This window comes from Peromyscus maniculatus, chromosome 6 (genome assembly GCF_049852395.1).
Source record: "Peromyscus maniculatus bairdii isolate BWxNUB_F1_BW_parent chromosome 6, HU_Pman_BW_mat_3.1, whole genome shotgun sequence".
In the NCBI taxonomy this organism is placed as follows: domain Eukaryota; kingdom Metazoa; phylum Chordata; class Mammalia; order Rodentia; family Cricetidae; genus Peromyscus; species Peromyscus maniculatus.
Genome location: NC_134857.1, coordinates 10900573 through 10923002, shown reverse-complemented (window position 1 = coordinate 10923002; position 22430 = coordinate 10900573). Strand labels below are relative to the sequence as shown.

At 45.3% G+C, this 22430-nt stretch overlaps 1 protein-coding gene across 2 annotated transcripts in view; it reads right to left on the bottom strand.

Moving 5' to 3' along the window:
• The window catches only part of Prkci (protein kinase C iota), a 61451-nt gene extending 39267 nt beyond the window's left edge, over nucleotides 1-22184 (bottom strand). Inside the window, exon 1 of one of the 2 annotated variants that reach the window (XM_076573938.1) lies at nucleotides 21912-22184. In XM_076573938.1, the coding sequence (XP_076430053.1) occupies nucleotides 21912-22012 (101 nt within the window). In that variant the 5' untranslated portion in view covers nucleotides 22013-22184. Of the gene's footprint in view, nucleotides 1-21525; nucleotides 21722-21911 lie in introns of those variants that run through there. The other variant, XM_076573939.1, reaches the window with a different exon arrangement.
• Nucleotides 22185-22430: the final 246 nt, after the last annotated feature.

The following is a 22430-nucleotide window of genomic DNA, read 5'->3' as shown; positions in this document are numbered from 1 at the left end:
ATACTAAAACAAAAAGTCCACAAAAACCAATCATGGAGTACATTTTGTTTGTCCAGCTCCTCCTAGGCATGGGACCTGTCCTGGAGTGTGGCTGATATATCCCATGGCAATACTCCATTGGAGAAAACTCATTTTCCCTTTCCCAAAAGTTATCCACTGCAAACAGCTTCTTGGTTAGGAGTGGGCTTTGTGTCCACTCCCCTTCTCAGTGCTGAGACTGTGTGTCTCTATCAGTCCTGTTGTATATGAAAACATGAGTTCCTTGGAGCATCTACCACCTCTGGCTCTTACAACCTTTCTGCCTCCTCGTCTACACAGATCCCTGAACCTTGAAGGATCTTGGAAGTGCGTGTTCCCAAGTCTCCTCCTCTCTGCATTTTGACACAAGACATTCTCGGTGATGTTCCAGAGGCCGTGACCCTTCTGTACCTCACTCTATCTCCACACACGTGTCTGGTGTGGTTACAAGGGACGGCTAAGAATCTAGATCTTGTTCTCCTTCCTTCCCCCACGGGGTCACACCGCCCCATGTGCATAACTACTACAGACACTGGTTCATGGCCAAGCCCCACCCTTCAGGTCTTGGTTACAGTCGAATCTTGACAGCCGTTAATTTAAAGCTCAGTTTACACAGAAAGAGAGAAGCACTATCAACACCACAGTCTATTTCATTTGCCAACCACATAGTATCTTAAAACTGTAAATCTGTCTGACATTCTTCTTAATGCGCATACTGTTAACACATCTACAAATAAGTAATGAACAACTAAAAGCTAAACTTCTTGGATGAGTAAATGTATTCCTATTACTATTTGGGTTTTTGTTTGTTTGTTTGTTTTTGGAGACAGGGTATCTCTGTGTAACATTCCTGGCTGTCCTGGAACTCGATTTGTAGACGCGGCTGGCCTTAAACTCACAGAAATCCACCTGCCTCTGCCTCCTGAGGGCTGGGATTAAAGGTGTGCACCACCACCACCTGGCTTCATGTTACTATTAACACAACAGGGGTCAAGTATTTTGTACTGTAATTTAAAAAGTTCCTATAGAAAATCATTTTCCATCAAATACACACCTTTGACAAAGGAATACATTTTTTTCAATATAAACATTCACAGAACATTTTGTATTGTTTCTCTCTCTCTCTCTCTCTCTCTCTCTCTCTCTCTCTCTCTCTCTCTCTCTCTCTCTCTCTGTTTTTCGGAGACAGGGTTTCTCTGTGTAGCTTTGGCGCGCCTTTCCTGGAAATCACTCTGTAGCCCAGGCTAGCCTTGAACTCACAGAGCTCCGCCTGGCTCTGCCTCCCGAGTGCTGGGATTAAAGGCGTGCGCCACCACTGCTTGGCTCTGTCTTGTTTCTTTATGATCCGGTCTCAGCCCTGGCTATCCTGGAACTTGCTGGTAAACTACACTGGCCTCGAACTCACAGAGATATGCCTGCCTCTGCCTCCTGGGTGCTAGGACTACTGGTGTGGGCCATCACATCTGGCTTTATAAGACAATATGCACACGTTTAAACAATCATATCATATTCAAACTTTGTAATGGTCAATCTAAGCGTTAAGTCCATCTGACAGATTTTAAGACAAAGCCCAGGGTCCCGCCAGTCTATGGGAGTCCTAGTCTAAAGAAGGCTGTAACTGAGGCTCCTAGCTGCTCTCCTCAGCACTAGCACACCCCACTGTGAAGGAAAACTGATGGTCTCTGTGGCTGTCATTAGACCATCTCCTGTTATCAGCCCTCTAAGACCTGACTCCGTGCCTACAGACACACAGATACACCCACTCTCCAAGCGACCTTATGGAATATGAAGGCCCTAGTTGCACAACTCATTCTGTGAAGGTCTGGGGTGCTGAGATTTCAGTGTCAATGCCAGGGCAGCTTGACTTTTTCTTCTACCTAAGCCTGTCCTCTGTCTAGACTGTGCCCTCTCGAAAACTCATGGTGTAACAATATCTCCAGTGTGGTGATAGTAGGAAGAGGGGCCGTGCTGGGCACGGTGGTGCAGGCCTTTAATCTCACTATAGAGGCAGGTGAATCTCTTTGAGTTCAAGGCCAGCCTAGTCTACATCGAGAGTTCTGAGCAAGCCAGAGCTATATAGTGAAAACTTGCCCAAAAGCCGCTAGGGGAGAAGTGGGCCTCTGGGAAAAGTGGTTAAGTTATGAGGATTTCCTGCCCCTTCCTGTGCCCTACTTCCTTGGAGAACAGAGCCAAATGGAGCCACCCTGGATAGAGAAATCAGACCTTTAACTAGACACCCAAGCTCTTTGTGCCATACCTTGCAGCTTCTGGACTGAGCCATGACTGTTCTCTGTGGACTGTGCTCCTGGATACACAGACAGATTCCCAGCGCCTCCTCCTCCCTTCTCTTCCCTAACTGTTTCTCCCAAATAAACCTCACCCACGCTCAGAGCCTCAACTATGGCTTTCCATAGCAGATGCCACACAAGGTATGTCTTGTTTGTTTCAGTTTGATTTAATGGATTCCACACCTGAGAGACCTCCTCACACACAACAGGAATGAACTGATGTCCATCTGTCCATCCCGGAGACAGAAGTCCAAGATGAAGGCACTGTAGACTTACTGCCGTTTCAAAGACTTGCAACTTCTAGTTGCGTCCTCAAGAAGGGCTAGTCTAGGGTCACTTCACCAAGGCACTAGTCCCTTCCACCAGAGGCAAGGCAACTCCAGTAGACCCCCACCTTCTAAAACATGTGGATTCTGGGGGGACACAAATATTCAGACCACTGCAGTATATTACCCTAACAACTCCACCAAGAACTTCTACAGTTGATAAACACTTTCAGCAAAGTGCAGGATACAAAATTAACACACATAAATCAGTAGCCTTCCTATATACAAATGGCAAACTGACTAAAAAAGAAATACCTTCCATAATAGCCTCAAAAAAATATTTGCACTCCTGTATTCACAGCAGCATTATTCATAACAACCAAGCGCAGGAAGGACACAAGCATCTCTCCACAGTGTGGGGGTAAGTGTGGTATACACATACAACGGGCTATCCTTCAAACCAAAAAGAAATTATACACAGTATGTAACATGGACAAGCCCTGAGGACGTACACAAACAAGTCAGGCACACACACAACTCTAGGGCTATGGCTCGGTAGGTACTGGGTTTGTTTAGCCCACAGGATGTCTGAACCTGACCCCAGCACTGGGTGTGTAGACCAGGCTTGGTGGGGCACACCTGTAATCTAAGCAGTCCAGAGGCAAAGGCAGGAGGGTCAGAAGTTCAAGTGGGAACCTATCTTAAAAATAACAGCATGCCTGGCAGCAGTAGCGCACGCCTTTAATCCCAGCACTCGGGAGGCAGAGGCAGGCGGATCTCTGTGAGTTCGAGGCCAGCCTGGTCTACAAAGCAAAATCCAGGACAGGCACTAAAACGACACAGAGACACCCTGTCTTGAAAAAACAAAAAAACAAAAAAACAAAAAAAAAAATCGTGGTTCTCCTTCTAATGACATTAACAGAGAGCTGCAGCCTCAAAGCACTCTGTTTCAAGGTACCTTCCAGGTTACTAGTCGGCCACAATGGCTGGGAAAATGTAGTTCAGAATTAAATTAGAAGAGAAAAAAAGGCTTCTAAAGAATTTTTGTGGGGGCCGGGCGTTGGTGGCGCACGCCTTTAATCCCAGCACTCAGGAGGCAGAGCCAGGCGGATCTCTGTGAGTTCGAGGCCAGCCTGGGCTACCAAGTGAGCTCCAGGAAAGGCGCAAAGCTACACAGAGAAACCCTGTCTCAAAAACCAAAAAAAAAAAAAAGAATTTTTGTGGCAAAGAAAAAAACTAAAGTTATCTTCACTAAAAGCAAATTATCTTTATTGAAAAAATACTATCAGCAACAAAATACGACTTCCTAAACTGCAGAGATGGCTCAGTGGTTAAGCACTAGCTCTGGGTTCAATTTCCAGAACCCACGTGGTGGTAAACAATGGTCTGTAACTCATTTCCAAGGGATCCAACACCCTTTTCTGGTCTCCAAGGGCATAGTACACATGTAGTGCACAGACATGTATGACATACATACAGTGAAACACTCATACACAGAAAATAAAAATAAATCTTTAAAACGGCCTCCTCATTAAATTCCACATAGAAGAATTAAAGTCAATACAGACACAAGCACGCACGTGTGTACACACACACACACACACACACACACACACACACACACACACACGAGTTTTCTGAAACTTTACTTTTCTTGAGTTTAAAAAAAACAGCAGAACATTAAAACTGAAACTTATTTTTTGGCTTTTGAAGAAAGTCTTGCTACACAACCCAGGCTGGCTTTGAATTCTTCATCCTCCTGCCTTAGCCTCCCAAGTGAGAGGATTGTATCTAGGATCATGACACCTGGGGAAATATCTGTGTAATATTTAAAAAGCCACAGTACATATTTCTTAAGAGACTAAGAGAGGGGGAGGTTTATCAACTGCCATTCCTTAAGTTCCAGCCATGAAAGCATTTAAGGAACGCTTGTGTCAACAGTTCTCTACTCAGGAAAGCACTGTGTTCACAACACCACACCCCAATCACCAGACCCCAATTACAAACCAAGTTCAAAATGAGCTGAGGATGGCATGCACTCAGAAGGTACAAACAGTGCACACACAGGATTGTTCTGGTTTTGCTCTGTCCTTAGCATAAATTATTTTATTGATGGTCAACAGATCAGTGTTTTACCGCAGAGTCCCTAATTGGCAAATTTAAATACAGTTTTACTTAATTTTTAAAGGAAAAAAAGGGGCATCCTTAATATTGTTAGGGGCTCCAGAAGACAACTGTTTAGGGATCCAATGATCTTGTTTTCTGAAGTATAAAATCTAAAGCTTCCTCAGGGATGATTTTAAAAGTAAAGCCAAGAAGAAGCAACACTGAGTTCTGCTATTTAAACATAAACTTTTCTTCTGAAATACACAGATTATTTAGAAAATACTTTATTTGAACTTTATTTGAATAATAATTACCTGGGCAGGATTACCCACAGATGGTAGAACCACTGGACAGAGAAAAGTCATGTAATCTCACAGTTAGTAATTATTCAAAAGCCCATTGATGCCTTCCAAGTAAGACAACAGACAAGGGGAGATGACTCATAAGACCCAAGTTCAAATCCCCAGACCCACCTAAAGCAGGTCAAGGTAAGACATGGGAGGGGAGATGGGAGACACCTGGAAGCTGGCAGGATCTGGGGTACATAGGAGTGATCAAGAGACCCTGTCTTTCTAGGCATGGTAAAGCATGCCTTGAATCCCAGCACTTGGGAAGCGCAGGCAGATGGATCTTGTGTGAGTTCAAAACCAGCCAGGTCTACATAGTGAGTTCCAAGATAGCTAGGGCTGCGCACGCGCGCGCGCGCACACACACACACACACACATACAGAAGGGGGGGCACCTGTCACCAATGAGGTTGAAGGTTACTACTGATACCCAATGTTGTCCACAGATGTATTGTGGCACATGCCCACATATATGCACACACACAAAATATATAAAATTTGTATACATATGCACTAAATACCAGGGCTCCCAATTAAAACACAACAACTACAAAAAAAAAAAAAAAAAAAAAAAACCCTATTGTACATAAAAGGTCCCAGAAATCCTGATACAATAATAGAGGGGGACTTCAGCACCCCAATCTCATCTTTAGAGAGGTCATCCAAATTAAAAGCAACCAATAAACTTCAGTTAAACTAGACTACAGAACAAACGGACTTCACAGATGTCCAGACTAGCCCGTCCAACAGAAAAGAAACACATTCTCAGCAGTCTGCACACCTTCCCTAAAATGGACCATAATCTAGACCACAGCAAGTCTTAGAAAAGGCAAAAGTATTTCTCTTTTTTATATGACATGGAAGAAACCAGAAATCAGCAGCAAGAGAAATTACAAAAACTACCCAATTACTTGAAGACTGAACTGTAATATACTCTTGTATGATCAGTGAGATACTGAGGAAATCAAGGTGATGTTTAAAAATTCCTCCAATCAAACAAAACTGAAAGCACAATTTACCAGAACCTCCAGAAAATCCCTAAGGCAGTCTGCAGCCATGAAAACTTACATCATAAATCAGAACAATGTGGCCCTACAGCAGCATGGTCTGTGCTGATATCCAAGACGCCTGTTACCATCGAGGACTGGGTGGGAGCCCGGGGTCTGGGCCCTCACATGGGGCCCGAGGGCCACCCTGCAGCTGGGTGATACTGATCTGAGTGGCCTATGATGCCATCCAGGCATATGGTGGCATTGGGTGGGACCTGGGATGCTGCTGAGGGCCATGTCTGGGTCTGTGGTCCTACTGCAGTGAGGTCTGTGTTGATGTCCCATGGCCCTATGGTGGTAACCCCATAGCTGGCCATATGGATGTCTGGCTCTGGGCTGCCACCTGTAGCCAGGGCCATGCTGACCTAAGTAGACTTCACTGCCACCCATGGCCAGGGTGTCGACTGGGACTGAGCTGCTGCCAGGGGCCAGGTCTGGATCCATGGACCCTCCCACAGCCAGGGTCTGTGTTGATGTCAGTGGCTCCTGTTACTACTGAGGGTGGTGCAGATGCCCAGATTACCAGAAGCCATACTGGTGCCTGAGGGTCACGCTGCCACTAGGGCCATACAGATTGGGGTAACCTGGACTGCCACCTGGGGCATGTCCATGGCCCTACTGCACCACGGTCTGTGCTGATATTCATGGCTCCTGGTACCACTGAAGGCCATGTGGATGCAGAGGTCTGGGCAGTCACCTGGGTCCATGTTGTACAAGGGCCACCTTACAGCCAGGGCGATGCCAATCTGAGGGGCCTGTGCAGTCACCCGGGGCCACAGTGATATCTAGGCCCAAGAGGCTGCTGAGGACCGTGTCTGGGTTCTACCACAGCTGGGGTCTATGTTGATGTACATGGCCCAGGTTCTCACGAAAGACCAAAAGGGTGGCTGGCTTCTGGGTAACCACCTGTAACCATGTTGGGGCTTCCAGGGCCTTGCCGATCTGAGAGGCCTGCGCTGCCCCCTGCAGCCATGGAGTCGTCAAGGGCAGGGTTACTGCGCAGGGCCACCTCTGGGTCCATGGCCCCACGGCAACTGGGGTCTGTGTTGATGTCCTTTACCACCGAAGGCAATGCAGACGCCTGGGATATGGGCCGACCCCTGAGGTCACATTGGTTCCTGAGGATCAAGCTGCTGTAGGGGCCAAACAGATCGGTATGGGGGAGCGGCATATTGACATCCCGGCCAAGCTGTAGCTGGGACCATGACTGGATCCATGGCCCTACAGCAGCCAGGGTCTGTGTTGAGGTCCGTGGCTCCTGTTACCATTGACTGCTTAGGGTCACTACCACCACCTGGGACCATGCTGTTGCTGGACCCATGCTTATCTGAGAGGCCTATACAGCATGGCGACATCTGGGCCCAAGCTGTTGCTGAGGGCCATGTCTGGCTCCGTGGTCCTGCCACAGTTGTATTGATGTCCATTGCCTGTGCTACCACAGGGGCCCATGTGATCCATGAGTTGAAGTCCAAAGGCCTTGCTGAGTGGCCCCCGCCCGCCCCTCATGGCCCAGGGAAAGTTGATCCCATCTCTCACCAGCCCTGGGATAATGGACTCCAATGACTCTGGCATGGGAAAGCTGGCCCCACCCCTCATAAGAGAGCTGCTGCCCCCCCAACCCTCACCCTCACATTTGGAAAGGCTGTCCCTACCCCTCCCCACGGGCCTGGGAGAGTTGGCCCCGCCCCTCACCGGAGGGGGTGGTCCCAGCAGCCTGGACTGATCAATTCAGCAGCCACCCAGGCACATATCCAGGGCTTTGAGGTAGTAGCATACTCCAAGATCTACCATTGCCATCTATGACTTGCTGGAGTGTGTGAAGGGACTGGGCCTGAAGAGCCATGACCTAGGTCTACATGGCTCAGGGCAACAGCAGGATGTCCAGGGAGTTTCTGTGGGGGTCCAGTGTAGATGGTGTGCCTGAGGCCAGAGGCCTTGAACTTGACCAACAACACATTCATTACACAATGAACATTTGCAAGAAAAGCTGTTTGGACAAAAGGATGTACTGCACGACACACAGCAGCTCCCAGGGCCACTAAGACGAATGAAGAGGTGATGGAGAGGCAAAGGTGGAGGAGCCAAGTGTCTGCGGGTTTTTGTTTTTTTCTTTCCTTATCTGTTTCTTGTTGGTTTTTTGTTTTGTTTTGTTTTGTTTTTTGAGGCAGGGTTTCTCTGTGTAGCTTTGGAGCCTGTCCTGGAACTTTCTGTAGACCAGGTTGGCCTCTAACTCACAGAGATCCTTCTGCCTCTGCCTCCCAAGTGCTGGGATTAAAGGTGTGCACCACTGCCCAGCTTGTTGGTTTGTTTTAATAGAAGTTGATATTCTTATTTGTATTTTTTATTTTTCTTTTTCTTGTATTTTTAAAAAATCTTTATCTTATTTTTATTTCTTTTTTAGTTTGCCTGTGGGAGGAACACTACAAGTGTGAAGAGTGGATGTGAAGGGATAGGGAGATGGGTGAGACTGGGGTGCACGATATGAAATTCCCAAAGAACCAACTAAAAAAAAATTGTTTAAAAAAATCAGGACAATCTCAAATACATAACCTAATGATATATGCAGGGCTTTTGAAGGGGAAAAAAACCACAGCCAAACATAAAAGCAGAAAACAGACAGCAACAAATAATAAAGATGAGGACATAAATTAATAAAGACCCAGAAAATAATATATAGAATCAATTGAACAAAAAGTTGATTCTCAGAAAAAATAAAGATTAACAACCTCTAGACAAACTAACCAAAAGACTCAAATTAATAAAGCTGAGATAGAAAGGAGCATTGTTTTTTAAAGACTCCAGTAGAAATCCAGAGGATAATTAAAGAATACTTTGAAACACACACTCAGAAAAGTTGGAAAACGTAGAAGAAATGGCTAACTGGACACATCTGACCTAACCAAATGAAATCTAGAGACGTAACAACGTCACCACAGACTGGAGCAGTGATAAAAGTTCTCCCACAAAGAAGAGCTTGAGCCTATCCAACCTCTAAGGAAGGGCCACCCTCCACTCTCAAAATCCGTTCACAGAATGGAAAAGGAAGCCAGTGCTATCCTGATAATCACACCAGATAAGGACACAACAAACGAAGATTACAGACCGCTTTCCCTGATGAACACAGACACAAAAATCCCCAACAAAATACGTGTAAACCAAATTAAGGGCACAGAAGATCATATACCATCACCAAGCTGGTTCCATTCCAAGGATGCAATATTGGTTCAACACATACAAATTATTAACTATAATACAATATATAAGTAGAATTAAGGGCAGAAATCACATGATTATCTCAATAGATGCAAAAACGGCCTTCATCAAAGTTCAACACACCTTGAAGATAAAGCCTTAAGGAGATGAGAAGAGAGGAAACGTATCTCAACATAAAGCCTGCAAACGGGGTCTGTGAAGACAGCTCAGTGGAGGTTTGCCACGCAAGCACGAGGGCCTGAATTTCAGGACCCAGCACCTACATTAAGAAAATAAACAAGGGCTGGAGAGATGGCTCAGTGGTTAAGAGCACTGGCTATTCTTCCAAGAGACCCAGGTTCAATTCCCAGCACCCACATGGCAGCTCACAACTGTCTAGAAACTCCAGTTTCAGGGGATCCAACACCCTCATACAGACATACAGGCAGGTAAAACACCAATGCTAATGAAATAAGAATAAATAAATAGTAAAAGGAAAACAAACAAACAAATAAACAAACAAAAAAAGCCAGGCAGTGGAGGCGCACGCCTTTAATCCCAGCACTCGGGAGGCAGAGGCAGTTGGATCTCTTGAGTTCGAGGCTAGCCTGGTCTACAGAGTGAGTTCAGGACAGCCAGGACTACACAGAGAAATACTATCTTGAGAAGAAAAACAAAAAACCTGAGCATGGCAGCAAGCACCTGTAACTGCAGCGTTGTGGAGATGGGGACCAAGGAGAGAGAGGCAGAGGGGTCCAAGGGTTCGCTGTCTAGCCAAAATGGCGAGCCCCAGGTTCAGTAAGACCCAGTCTCAAAAATGAGGAGGAGAGCAATCAAGGAGGATAACCAACATCATCAGCTCCACGTGCACACGCATAGGTGAGCACACCCTCATACACACACACTTACACATACACCACACACACAAATAAATAAGAAAGGATGGAGGGCTGTATGACTAACCTACAGCCAATGTTATACTAAAATGAAAAGCACGACAAACATGCCCACTCTCCCATTCCTACTCAACAGTATTCAACCTTTAAGCCAGAGCCTAAGGGGGAAAGTGGCGGTCAGGAAAGCAGAGTCAACATCCTCTCATGATAGCATTCTCACAGCAAAGCAGGAGGACTGAAAACAACCAGGAGTTTTTCCGCATACCAGTGAACTTGGCAGAAATAAATCTGTAGGAAAAGAAATCCCACTCACAGTAGCTTCTAAATAAATAATGAAATACTCCTGAGAAAAATTTAAGTGAAAGACTTCACAGCCAAAACAAAGGCCCTGAAGATGACGTGAGAAGATGGAAACGCCTTCTGTTTTCATGGGTTGGCAGAATTAATAAAGAGAAGATGGCTATATTACCAAAAATCATCTCCAGTTCAACAGAATTCCCACCAATTCCAGTTACATTTCTTCATACAACTAGAAATAACAATCCTGAAATTCCTATGGAAACACAAAATCCCGCAGACAGAGTGATGATGGAGGTAGGACAGCACCTGTCTCTGAATTACATACCACGGAGCCACAGAAACAAAACCACAGCACATCAGCAGGACACCACAGAGAACACAAAGGAGCTCACACAGCACTGCCACTAATTCTTGACAAAAGGGCCAAAAGCACACAGCAGGAAAGGTCCTGGGCCTAGGGCTCAAGGAACACCACAGGAGGAGGCAGAGGGGGAAGATACTAAGATCCAGAGGACCAGGAGCTGCTGTGAGACTGTTTCCTAGAAATGACAGGGAAGCTAAGCCCACCACACCTGCAATAACATGGCTGACCAAACAAGGCCTAAGGACACCACCAAGAGACATGCTGACATGGAGGAGGGGTACCTTGCCCCAACCCACTGAAGACAAAGAACCACAGGCAATTAAGGACTGCTGAGACGGTAAAATTAAGTCTTCCCAAGGATAAGCCCCTAATTGGTTATCCAAAACAAAGTGGTCAGCCCGAACCCATATACATACAAGGAACACTAAACAGACTCAGCAGATTCTATTTACATATTTAGGCATTTATATACCCTGAGACCTGCATATGTGTGTGTTCATGTGTGAGTGGGCGTGCATGGATTTGAGAAGGAGCAAGAGGTGAGGGAAACAGCAGTGGACGGAGGGAGTAAAGAGAAGGGGGATAGATGATGTAATTATACTTTAATTTAAAAATAAAATTTTAAAAATGGTGCTGGGAAAATTGGTTTCCACATTTAGTGTACAGTAATATATAGTACATAGTAGAGAGCTAAAATAAGATCCCTATCTGTAATTCTGCCTAAAAATCAATTGAAAGTGGAGACCAGTGAGATGGTTCAGCAAGTCAAAGGGCTTGCTCAAAGTCTGAGGGCCTGAATTAGATCCTCAGAACCCACATCGTAAAGAGAACTAACTCCTAAAAGTTGTCTGCTGACCTTCACACATCCACCAAAGCATGTGTGCCCCTTACACTTACACGCACGCACGCACGCACGCACGCTGCATAGACAAAAAAAAAATAAATGTAATCATTTTGAAATTAACTCAAAATGGATCAAATGGACCTTAATGGCAGACCTGAAACTCTGGAAATGCTACAGAAAAAGACTTCAAAATATAGGCAAAGCAAGGACTTTCTGAAACAGACTCCAATAACACAGGAATAATCCCAAGAAATGATAGGCAGGAATACATGAAATTAAAAACCTTTTGAGCAAAGGAAACAATCGGCAGAGTAAAGACAGCCCGGGGGGGGGGGGGGGGGAGCAGGGGAATCTGTGGCTATTATGTGGAACTGAATGGTGTTGTAAAATAAAAAAAATATAAAATAATAATAATAAAAAAAGACAGCCCAGAGAACAGGGAAAAACAACTTTGCTGTTTGTTGACAACGCATTGGTCAGGAGAGTAATATCTAGAGTACAGAAGGAACAACAAAAATTTAAACGTCAAGAAAATCACCCCACCAATAAATGGGCTAATGAACTGAACAGACAGCTCTCAGAAGAAATCAGAAGGACCAATAAATTCATGGAAAGTGTGCAACATGCTCAGCCATCAGGAAAATGAAAACTACTTTGAGATCCCAGGCACCCAGTCAGCATGGCCACCATCAAGAAAACAAGCACAGGGCCAGCGAGATGCTCAGTGGTGAAGAGCACTTGTTGACCTTGCAGAGGTCCTGGGTTTGGGTCTCAGCACCCACACGGTTCCAGAGGATCTAACAACCTCTTCTGACCTCCATGGGCTCATGCAGGCAAAACACTCACACACATAAAATACAAATAAATAAATTACCCAGCATTCAGCAAGCAGAGGAAGGTGGACCTCTGTGAATTCAAAGCCAGCCTGAGCTACAGAGCAAGTTCCAGGACAGCCACAGCTACAAAGAGAAACCCTGTCTCAAAAAACAAACCAACAAACTAATTAATTTAAAAAAACAAGTCACAACACACTCTGTCAGGGTGTGGGGAAGAAGCAGCCTCACACTGCTAGCGGGACTGTCCACTGCTGTGCTGCCATGGACATCCATGGTGTGCTCCCTAACAGCTCAAAGCCCACTACCACAAGTGGGTACGGACCTAAAGGGGTGCAAGTCAGCACACCACAGAGACAGCAGCACATGCACGTTCACTAGTGCACACTTACAGTGGTTATGAGTCAGAAAAAGGGAGGGGGAGGGGGGAGGCAGCCCAGGTGTCCACTGTCTTAGTTAGTGTTCTACTGCTGTGAAGAGACGCCACGGTCACGGCAACTCTAATAAGGAAAACATTTAATTGGGGCTGGCTTACAGTTTCAGAAGTTTAGTCCAGCAACATCATGGTGGAAAGCAAGACAAGATGCAGGCAGACATGGTGCTGGAGAAGGAGCTGAGAATTCTATATCCTAATCCACAAGCAGCAGAAGAGATGGACACTGGGCCTGGCTTGAGCTTTTGAAACCCCAAAGCCCACCCCCAGTGACACACTTCCTCCAACAAAGCCACACCAACCTTTCAAGTAGCACCACTCCCTAATGACAGAGCATTTAAATATTTGAATCCATGGGGCCAATTTTATTTAAACCACAACATCCATCAACAGATGAATGAATAAAGAAAACATGGCACATAGACATAATGGAATTTTACTCAGCCATACAGAAAAAGGAAGACATAACACCTGCAGAAAAACAGACAGAACTGGAAATCGCTGTTGAGTGAAGTAAGTCAGACTCAGACAAATACCTCATCATTTCTCTCATATGAAGACTGTTTTTTAATCGATTTATGTCTGGGGAGTGGTGCGCATCATCAAAGTAGAGAGCAGACCGTGAGAGAGAAGGCAGTGAATAGCAGGAGGGGAATAGCAGGAAGGGGGAGGGGACAGCAGGAGAGGGGAGGGGACAGCAGGAGGGGGAGGGGACAGCAGGATGGGGAGGGGACAGGAGGAGAGGGGAGGGGAATGGCAGAGGGCAGTGGGGGAGTCAATGAGGAAGAACGACATATTTATAGGAAAATACCATAATGGATCAATTCTGTTAAATATTAAAATTAAGCAAATAGGCCGGGCGGTGGTGGCGCACGCCTTTAATCCCAGCACTCGGGAGGCAGAGGCAGGCGGATCTCTGTGAGTTCGAGGCCAGCCTGGTCTCCAAAGCGAGTTCCAGAAAAGGCGCAAAGCTACACAGAGAAACCCTGTCTCGAAAAACCAAAAAAAAAAAAAAAAAAAAAAGCAAATAATCTGGAGAGAAGGCTTGGTGGTTAAGAGTACCAGTTGCTCTTTTCTAAAGGACCAGGATTCAGTTCCTAGCACCCACATGGTGGCTCACAACCTGTAACTCCAATGCCAGGGGGTCTAACACACTCTCCTGACTTCCATGGGCACCAGACATGAACATGAGACATATACATACATGGAGGCATACATCATGCACATAAAATAAAAAAATCTTAAAACTAAATAGCCAGGCAGTGGTGGCACACGCCTTTAATCCCAGCACTCAGGAGGCAGAGGCAGGCGGATCTCTGTGAGTTCGAGGCCAGCCTGCTCTACAAAGTAAGATCCAGGACAGGCACCAAAACTACACAGAGAAACTGTCTCGAAAAACTAAAAAAAAAAAAAAAAAAAGAAAGAAAAAAAAAAGACCTGAGGAGATCCAGATGTACCGGCCCTCTTGGTTCCTGGATCCTGACGCTGGAGGTAGACTGAGCAGAGTTCTCCTGGACTGCGCTCCACCTCTCCCGAACCCTGTAACCTGTCCTTTTACTTGTAAGTTACCCCACGAAATAAACCTCTCTAAAAAAAAAAAAAGCAACAACAGTGAAATTTAAAAATAGACAAAAAAACACAAAGTGAACAAGCACATAAAACGAGTTCTTTGAAAGTTATGCCCAACTTTGTATCGGTGTCTACTAAGCCTCAATCTTACCTATAAAGTGAAAATAATGACAAGCTCCCTGAGCACTGTTGCGAACATTAAAAAAAAAATATATGTACAATATAACCACAATTCCTGAAACTGTAATATAACTGTAAAAATGTTAACATTTTTAAAAGTAGCTGATGAAATTTCTCACCCCTAATTATATTTCATTAAGAGAAAAGCATTGCTCTAATCCAACACTGTCCCAGCCAAATAGTTAAGAAAAATAAGATGAAGAAGAGCAGCAAGACTGTCAGTCAGATGAATGACATCATCCTCCAGACTCCAGGACAGGTAACCCAGAAATGGTTATTAGTAAATGGCAGTTCCGTTTAAACACACAAAAACTGGTAGTAACCCTGCCATGGTAGTGCACCTCTTTTTTTTAAAAGATTTATTTATTATGTATACAGTGTTCTGCCTGCATGTGTCATGCAGGCCAGTAGAGGGCACCAGATCTCATTACAGATGGTTGTGAGCCACCATGTGGTTGCTGGGAATTGAACTCAGGACCTCTGGAAGAGCAGTCAGTGCTCTTAACCACTGAGCCATCTCTCCAGCTCCTAAATAATCTTTTTTTTTTTTTTTTTGAGACAGTTTCTTCTCCATGTAGTTTTGGTGCCTGTCCTGGATCTTGTTTTGTAGACCAGCCTGGTAGTGCTCTTGTTTAATTCCAGCAGATCTCTATGAGTTTGAGGCCAACCTGGTCTACATAGTGGGTTCCAGGCCAGCCAGGCTGCACAGCGAGACCCTATCTTTAAAAAACAACAAAAAAAGCAGTGACATAAAGCTGAGCACAATGGCATGCCCTGTAATTCCGGTTGCTAGGGAAGTTGAGGCAAGAGAATTACTTGAGGCTACGAATACTACACCAGTCAAGGCAATGCAGAAAGACTCCAATTAAAATTTAAAAAAGGATACAATAAGCCTATGAGAAAGATACGGTTTGAATCTGAAATGTCCCTCACAGGTTCACTGTTTGAATGTTTAGTACGTAGCTATAGGCACTGTTTTGTAAGGTTCTGGAAACACTGGAAGGTGAGGCCTAGCCAGAGTAAGCAGGTCACAGTGAGACCAGTGCTTCTTGGCCCACTGTGATATCAATAGCTGTCCTTTGCCTCAAGCATCTGCCACCATGATGTCTTACTCAAGTACATGGGGCCAAGAGATGATGTGCTGAACCCTCTGAGACCATGAGCTGACACAACTCCTTGCTGAAATTGTTTCCACCATATTATTATGAGAGGACCCCTGAGAGCATGAGCCAACACAACTCCTTCCTTAAGATATTTGTCACAGCAATGCAAAATAGGAGGAAATAAAAGTTCTCATTTGTGAAAGCAAGAAATCCTTGGTAAAATGCACAATATTCAACCAAAACAAAAACCCTGGGAATAGAAGATTAAATAAATAAGACTTCACAAAGCACATCAAACTCTATCCTGTAATAATCAAGTTGTGGCATGTACTAAGCAGATCTCTCCCCAAATCAATGGCACAGAACAGTTATCTATGCACATTGTGAGAAATACAGTGTGTAACACTTATTTCAAACCAGTAGTGAAAGACCTTGCTGTGGATATCTGTATGCTGTGAATGTGTTGCTCTGGTTGGTTAATAAAGTGCTGATTGGCCAGTAGCCAGGCAGGAAGTATAGATGTGACAAAGAGAGAGGAGAATTCTGAGAAGTGGGAGACTGAGTCAGGAGACACTGCCAGCAGCCACCATGAGAAGTAAAATGTAAAGTACCCGTAAGCAACGAGCCACATGGCAATTTATAGATTAATAGAAATGGGTTAATTTAAGATATAAGAACTAGATAGTAAGAAGCCTGTCACAGCCATACAGTTTATAAGTAATATAAGTCTGTGTGTTTATTTGGGTCTGAGTGGCTACAAGACTGGGCGGGACTGGAGATAACTCCAGCTACAAGACCTCTTTCAAAAAATGTTAGTAGAATTTTAAAATATAAGTTGTATCACAAAACTACTGATGACTATACCCCAAAATATAATATTGAGAAGGTGATTACTTAAAACCTGCACAAAGCTATAGACTACCTGTAAATGAGAAGTGCATCTACTTAAGACAACAAACCTAGAAGCCACATATAAGGGGGGGGGGGGAATAACACAGATTTAATTACACAAAACTAAAAATCTTCAGATAAACAACAGACTGAGAAATGCCTAGCAACTTTAACAGACAAAATGCCAATGTTCCATCAATAAATTAGAAGGGAAACAGGTTGGAAAACCAGCTAAGTTGGTGAAATGTTTGCCTGGCATGCAAGAGACTCTAGGTTAGAGCACCAGCATGGTGTAAAACCATGGCACACACCTGTTATTCCACCTCTAGGGAGATACAGGTAGGAAAACCACAAGCTCAAGGCCACCCTCTGCTACAGAGTATGCTAGGTGCCAGGTTGCTCTACATGGGATGCTGTGTAAGAAAAGAAGGGGCCAAGGGAAGGAGAGAGCTATGAAGGGAGAGAGGGAGGGAGGGAAGGAAGGAAGGAGAGAGAACACACAGAAAAATGTGTTCCCAAACACCTTGTAATCCTCAGGCAGCACAGACTGGAGGATGGAGAGTTCAAGGCCAGCCTCAGTTATCAGTGAGTTTGAGGCCAGCCAGAGACTATCAAGGAGGGGAGGAGTAGGCACTGGGGAGAATTTTCTGAACAGTTGTTTCCTTCGGTTTCTCCTTCAGCCTCTCAGTGTGCATGTGCTTCTCGGGCCTCACCAATTTCTCCAACTCCTCAGCTTCAGTCCTCAATGCCAACAGGCCATTCATCCATCTCAGTGTTACCAAAGTTAAGACTTCAGAGGGTTCTTTTCTCTTTGGCCACGCTATGGGCCAATTACCCCATGAATTTGGATCCCACTCCACCATTCCCACCTCTTTTTTTTTTTTTTGAGACAGGGTCTGACACATTCCAAGCTATGACTATGTAGCCCAGGATGAGTTTGAGAAGTCCTAATCCCCCTGCTTACTAAATACTAGGATTACAGACAAGCACCACTACACTTGGTTTAATGCAGTGCTTGGATGGAACCCAGGTCTTTGTGCACACTAGGCAAGAACTCCACCAGCTGAACTACATCTTCAGCTCGAATGTTGAAAAGTACACAGCTAAAATAATTTTGCAATACTCTTAAGAACAAGACCTGATGGGACTTGTTCACAGCAAGGGGAAAAATGCAAACAGCTCTACATTCCAAATGTGCAGAGTCAATCCTGAGCTGTGGACACAGCTCAGTAGGAGGGCGGCTCCAAGAATGGGTATGATCCCCTGCACTGCCGAAAACAGTTAATATGCACTGAAGGAACCCTCTGGACTGTAATCACCAGTCAACAACAATGGCTTAAAAGGTGCTTTTTACAAGCTTTCTGCCAAACTCCTGTATGCGTACAATGTAAGGAAATGAGTAGCCAGACATTACCTGGTTAAATTCTATTCCTCAAGTACCTTTATATAAGGATAAGCACACAATGGCAATCACTAACCAAAAAAACCTGTTTCTCTTCCTCCAACAGCACTACGTAACAACTGAAAAGGGCCGCTGACTGAAGAGTTCCCATGTGGGGAAGGGGTGCAGACCACAAGACAAGCACTCTTAGTCGTCTCCAGTCAAACCAGATGGTCAGTGCTTTAAAAATTAGAAAAATCTCCTACTTTTAAAAACTAGGAAAAAGTCAAAGTGCATGCCTCTTCTATCTAGGAGGACAAGCTTTCCCCCAAAATCAAACCTAACAAACTATTACATCGGATCCATGCTTGAAAGGAGAGGGAAGGGCTGGAGAGATGGCTCAGAGGTTAAGAGTACCAACTGCTCTTCCAGAGGTCCTGAGTTCAATTCCCAGAATCCACATGGTGGCTCACAACCATCTGTAATGAGATCTGGTGCCCTCTTCTGTATACATAATAAATAAATAAATCTTTAAAAAAAAAAAAAAAAGAAAGGAGAGGGAAATTCACTCACTGGAGACATTCATGGATTCAGCCTTCACTGGAAAGTCACACCGCTAGGACGAAGCAGTGTGGAGCTGCACAACAGAGGTCTTTCAAAGAAGCGAATGAAAAGAAATTTTTCTTGTTGCTGAGACAAAATTTCACGTACCCAAGCATCCAAAGTGAAGAGCACCTCACTCTCCGACCCTCCTACTTCTACCTCCTAAGTGGTGGGTCACGGTGTCCCACAGGGCAGGTCTATGCAGTGCTGGGATGGACCCAATGGCCTCATGCACAGTAGGCTAGCACTCCACCAACTGGGTAGTTTATCCCCAGCCCCCCAAAACACTTTCACATGCAAACCCTCCTTTACTTAGCAATAGAAGGGAAAGGAGTCTACTTTCTAATCATGTATGGGATTTGTTATCCAACTTATTTATTAACTGTCCTTGCTAGTGACTCATTTTGGCCTCATCGATGTTAATAAGCAGCTGTCTGTAATATAACCACCAGTTTAGTTTATTGTTAATAAACATATAATCTTAATGGCTGAGTCAGAGAACAGAAAATGGTACAGTTTAGAGTACTGAGGTTGTCCTTAGAGGAAGCTTGGGGGGAAAGTAGTATTAGGATGTTTCTATTGATTACAAAGCACTAAAGACATGCAGTTAGTTGTGTCTTTAGTAAAATTTCCTAAATTTTAAAAGATAATATTAATTAGAATGGCTTCAAGAAATTTTAATCAGAAAAATCATATATCCATATTCTCGTTCTCTTTTTTAATAATTGGAGCACTAAATAAAGAAAATCCCCACAGAATACCTGTGTTTCTAGAGTTCAACACACTGATTCTTTCCAAAGAACTTTTGGAAATTATTTACATGATGTACCTATTTGCACTTGTCAAACTAATAAAAATATGGGGGAAATGAAAAAGCATCAGTCTCTTGCTCTTTCACTGAGTCTCTGGAGGTAAGGTATAGTAAGTAAAAACTAAAAACAATAGCTAAACAACCAAGATCTGAGAGACACAAAAGACAGGAGACGGAAAGTATATAGTTAGAAAATTATAGGCAGGATGGTAGTGGTGCACACTTTGAATCCCAGCACTCTGGAGGCAGAACCAGGCGAATCTCTGTGAGTTCGAGGTCAGCCTGGTCTACAGAGCAAGATCCAGGACAGATACCAAAGCTACATGAAAAAACCTTGTCTCAAAAAACCAAAAAAGAAAATTAAATACACTATAATTTTCACCTTTCAGTGGAAGTAATCAATAAATACTATCTAAAGATGGTACCTCAAGAAACATAAATGCAACTCTTCTTAGATTTATTTCTATTTATATATATATATGTGTGTGTCACATGTATGGGGGTGCCATAGAGGCCAGAAGAGGGTATAGGGTCCCATGGAACTAGAGTTACAGGAAATTTTGAGCCACCTGACCCAGGTACTTCAAACCCAATTTGGGTCCTCTGGAAGAACAGCAGGTGTTCTTAGTGGCCGAGCCAGCTCTCCAGCCACATACATGCATCTTTTAGAACAATAAGTGCAACCTTCAGAAGAACCACAAATTAGCCATCAACAGCAGAGCCTGTGGAGACTGGACAGTGAAAAGCCACACTTTATTTTATACCTGGTCACAATATGTGCTTTCCTATTATGTGCATGGATTCATATTGACTCGTTTGTTAGCCTATCAATAATCAGTTTCTTTAAAATCCACTGTATTTCATCTGCTACACCTTAAATAGCCATGAACTGACTGTCAGCTTTGAAAATAGAACCCACTCTAAAGCAGTAGTTCTCAACCTGTGGGTCACAATCCCTCTGGAGGTCAAAGGGCCCTTTCACAGGGGTCATATAAGACCATCGGAAAACACATTTACATTATAATGGATAACAATAGCAAAATTACAGTTGTGAAGCGGCAATGAAAATAATTTCATGGTTGGGGATCACCACGGGAGGAACTGGGTGTGTTAAAGGGTCACAGCATGAGGAAGGGTGAGAACCGGTGTTCTAAAGTAAAATATCTCTCAAATTATGACACAGTTGTGTGGTTGGTTTGCTCATGGAAGGAGGGCTGTGATTCTTTCAATCTTGCAAAGTTTGTTCACGGCTGACCATGAACCAAAATGGCTAAAGCAGTTATTACAACAACTATCAACTTTTTAAAAAAATTCAAAGAAAAAGTAAAGAAAAATGTACTTGGGAGGATTGTTTTAAAGTCAAAACCTCTCTTACCTGTGCTTTAAGTAAAAGCAACAATGTCTACTATAAGTCCTACAAATTAGTTCTGAAGTGAGTCTGACATTACAGAGGCTGAATGATAGCAAGCCTAAGGCCTTGAGCATTAAGACATGTGGAGCTCCAGTTCTCTTTGAAATGAAAACAGGGAAGCAATCTGGAGGTCTGATGTCTGCACTGATCCCCTCAGGAATGTAAAAGCACGCACAGCACTTTTAACCTTGTGGTACTTGAAGTTTTTAAAAACAAATTATTTCTGCCTAGACAAGCAGTTGGGTTTTCTGTTAATCCCTACTCTCCAGTCTCTACGCTCACGCTGGCCTTTCACCTCCTAAATGATCTCAAGCCACAAACCGAATTCAAAGGAAGGTCAGAACTTTACGATAAGTCATGATAGAAAATTATTTAACACAATGATCTTAGAACTGGATTGCTTTTGGCAGCCACATTAGTTTAGACGTTTGGTAATCAAGTAGTCGAGAAGATTTAAAGCTCTGTCGTCGCACCTTTCCGTATCTCACCCTAACGAAGGGCTTCCAAAACGTGGATCAGCACATTTGCCACTGAACTCTGACAATATCGAAGGAGCCAATGCACATCCTTTAAAAACAGCAGCGACTTTAGTATTAAGTTTCACTACTGTACTGGCTATACGACCGTAGTCCAGACTCACTTCATCAACTCTCCCACGGCGAAGGGCAGAAATAAATCTGATTTACAAAACCGGAGGCTTCTGGCCTGTCGGTGATGAAAAGAGCCAGCTAACCGGAGCAGCCCAGGCCCCCGAACCCGCCGCAGTGGGCGAACAGAAGGTCCGCTGGAAACCCTCAACCCACCCAGCCCCGAAGTGTCGCAGACCCCTCCGTCAGCTCATCTGTTCTCCCCCCCTTCGGGTGCACCTACTCTCTCCCGCCGACTCCTCCCAGGCGACCTCCACTCATCCGTCCCGGGCGCCACCAACCGCGCCCCTCGCCGCCCCCGCGACCGCTCGGGCCGCGCCGCCCAGACCCTGGCCGCCAGCGCGCGCCGGGCCCGCCCACGCCCCGCGCGGCCACTCACCCGCGGTAGTAGGCTTTCACCCGGACCTGGTGGGAATGGTCCCCGCCGCCGCCGCCCGCGACCGTGTGGGACATAGTGCTGCTGTCCCTCTGGGTCGGCATCTCCTCACTCCCCCGCCTCGCCGCCGGAGGCCGAGGGGGCCGGGGCAGGGCCGGACGCCGCGACGGCCCTGGCCGCCCGAGTCCGCCGGGATTCCGTGGCCGCCCGCCTCGCCGACCCGCCCGCCGAGCCCGCGGCGCCGAGCGCAGGGTCGCCTGGCCGCGGCAGCCCGAACCCCGACGCTCCTCCCGCCGCGCCGCACAGCACGCCTCCCGCCGCGGCCCCTCCCACCACGCTCGCTCCCAAGGCCGCATTCCGCGGCAGGGCGGGCGCAGGAGCTGCGGGGCCCCGGCGCTCTCATCCTCACGGGGGAGGAGCGGGTGGCAGCGGGAACGGGGCCCGCCGGCCTACCCCCAAGACGCTCGGAAATGGGGGGACTCTAAAATGCAGCCTGAAAACGGAAATTTTCCCATAAAAGAA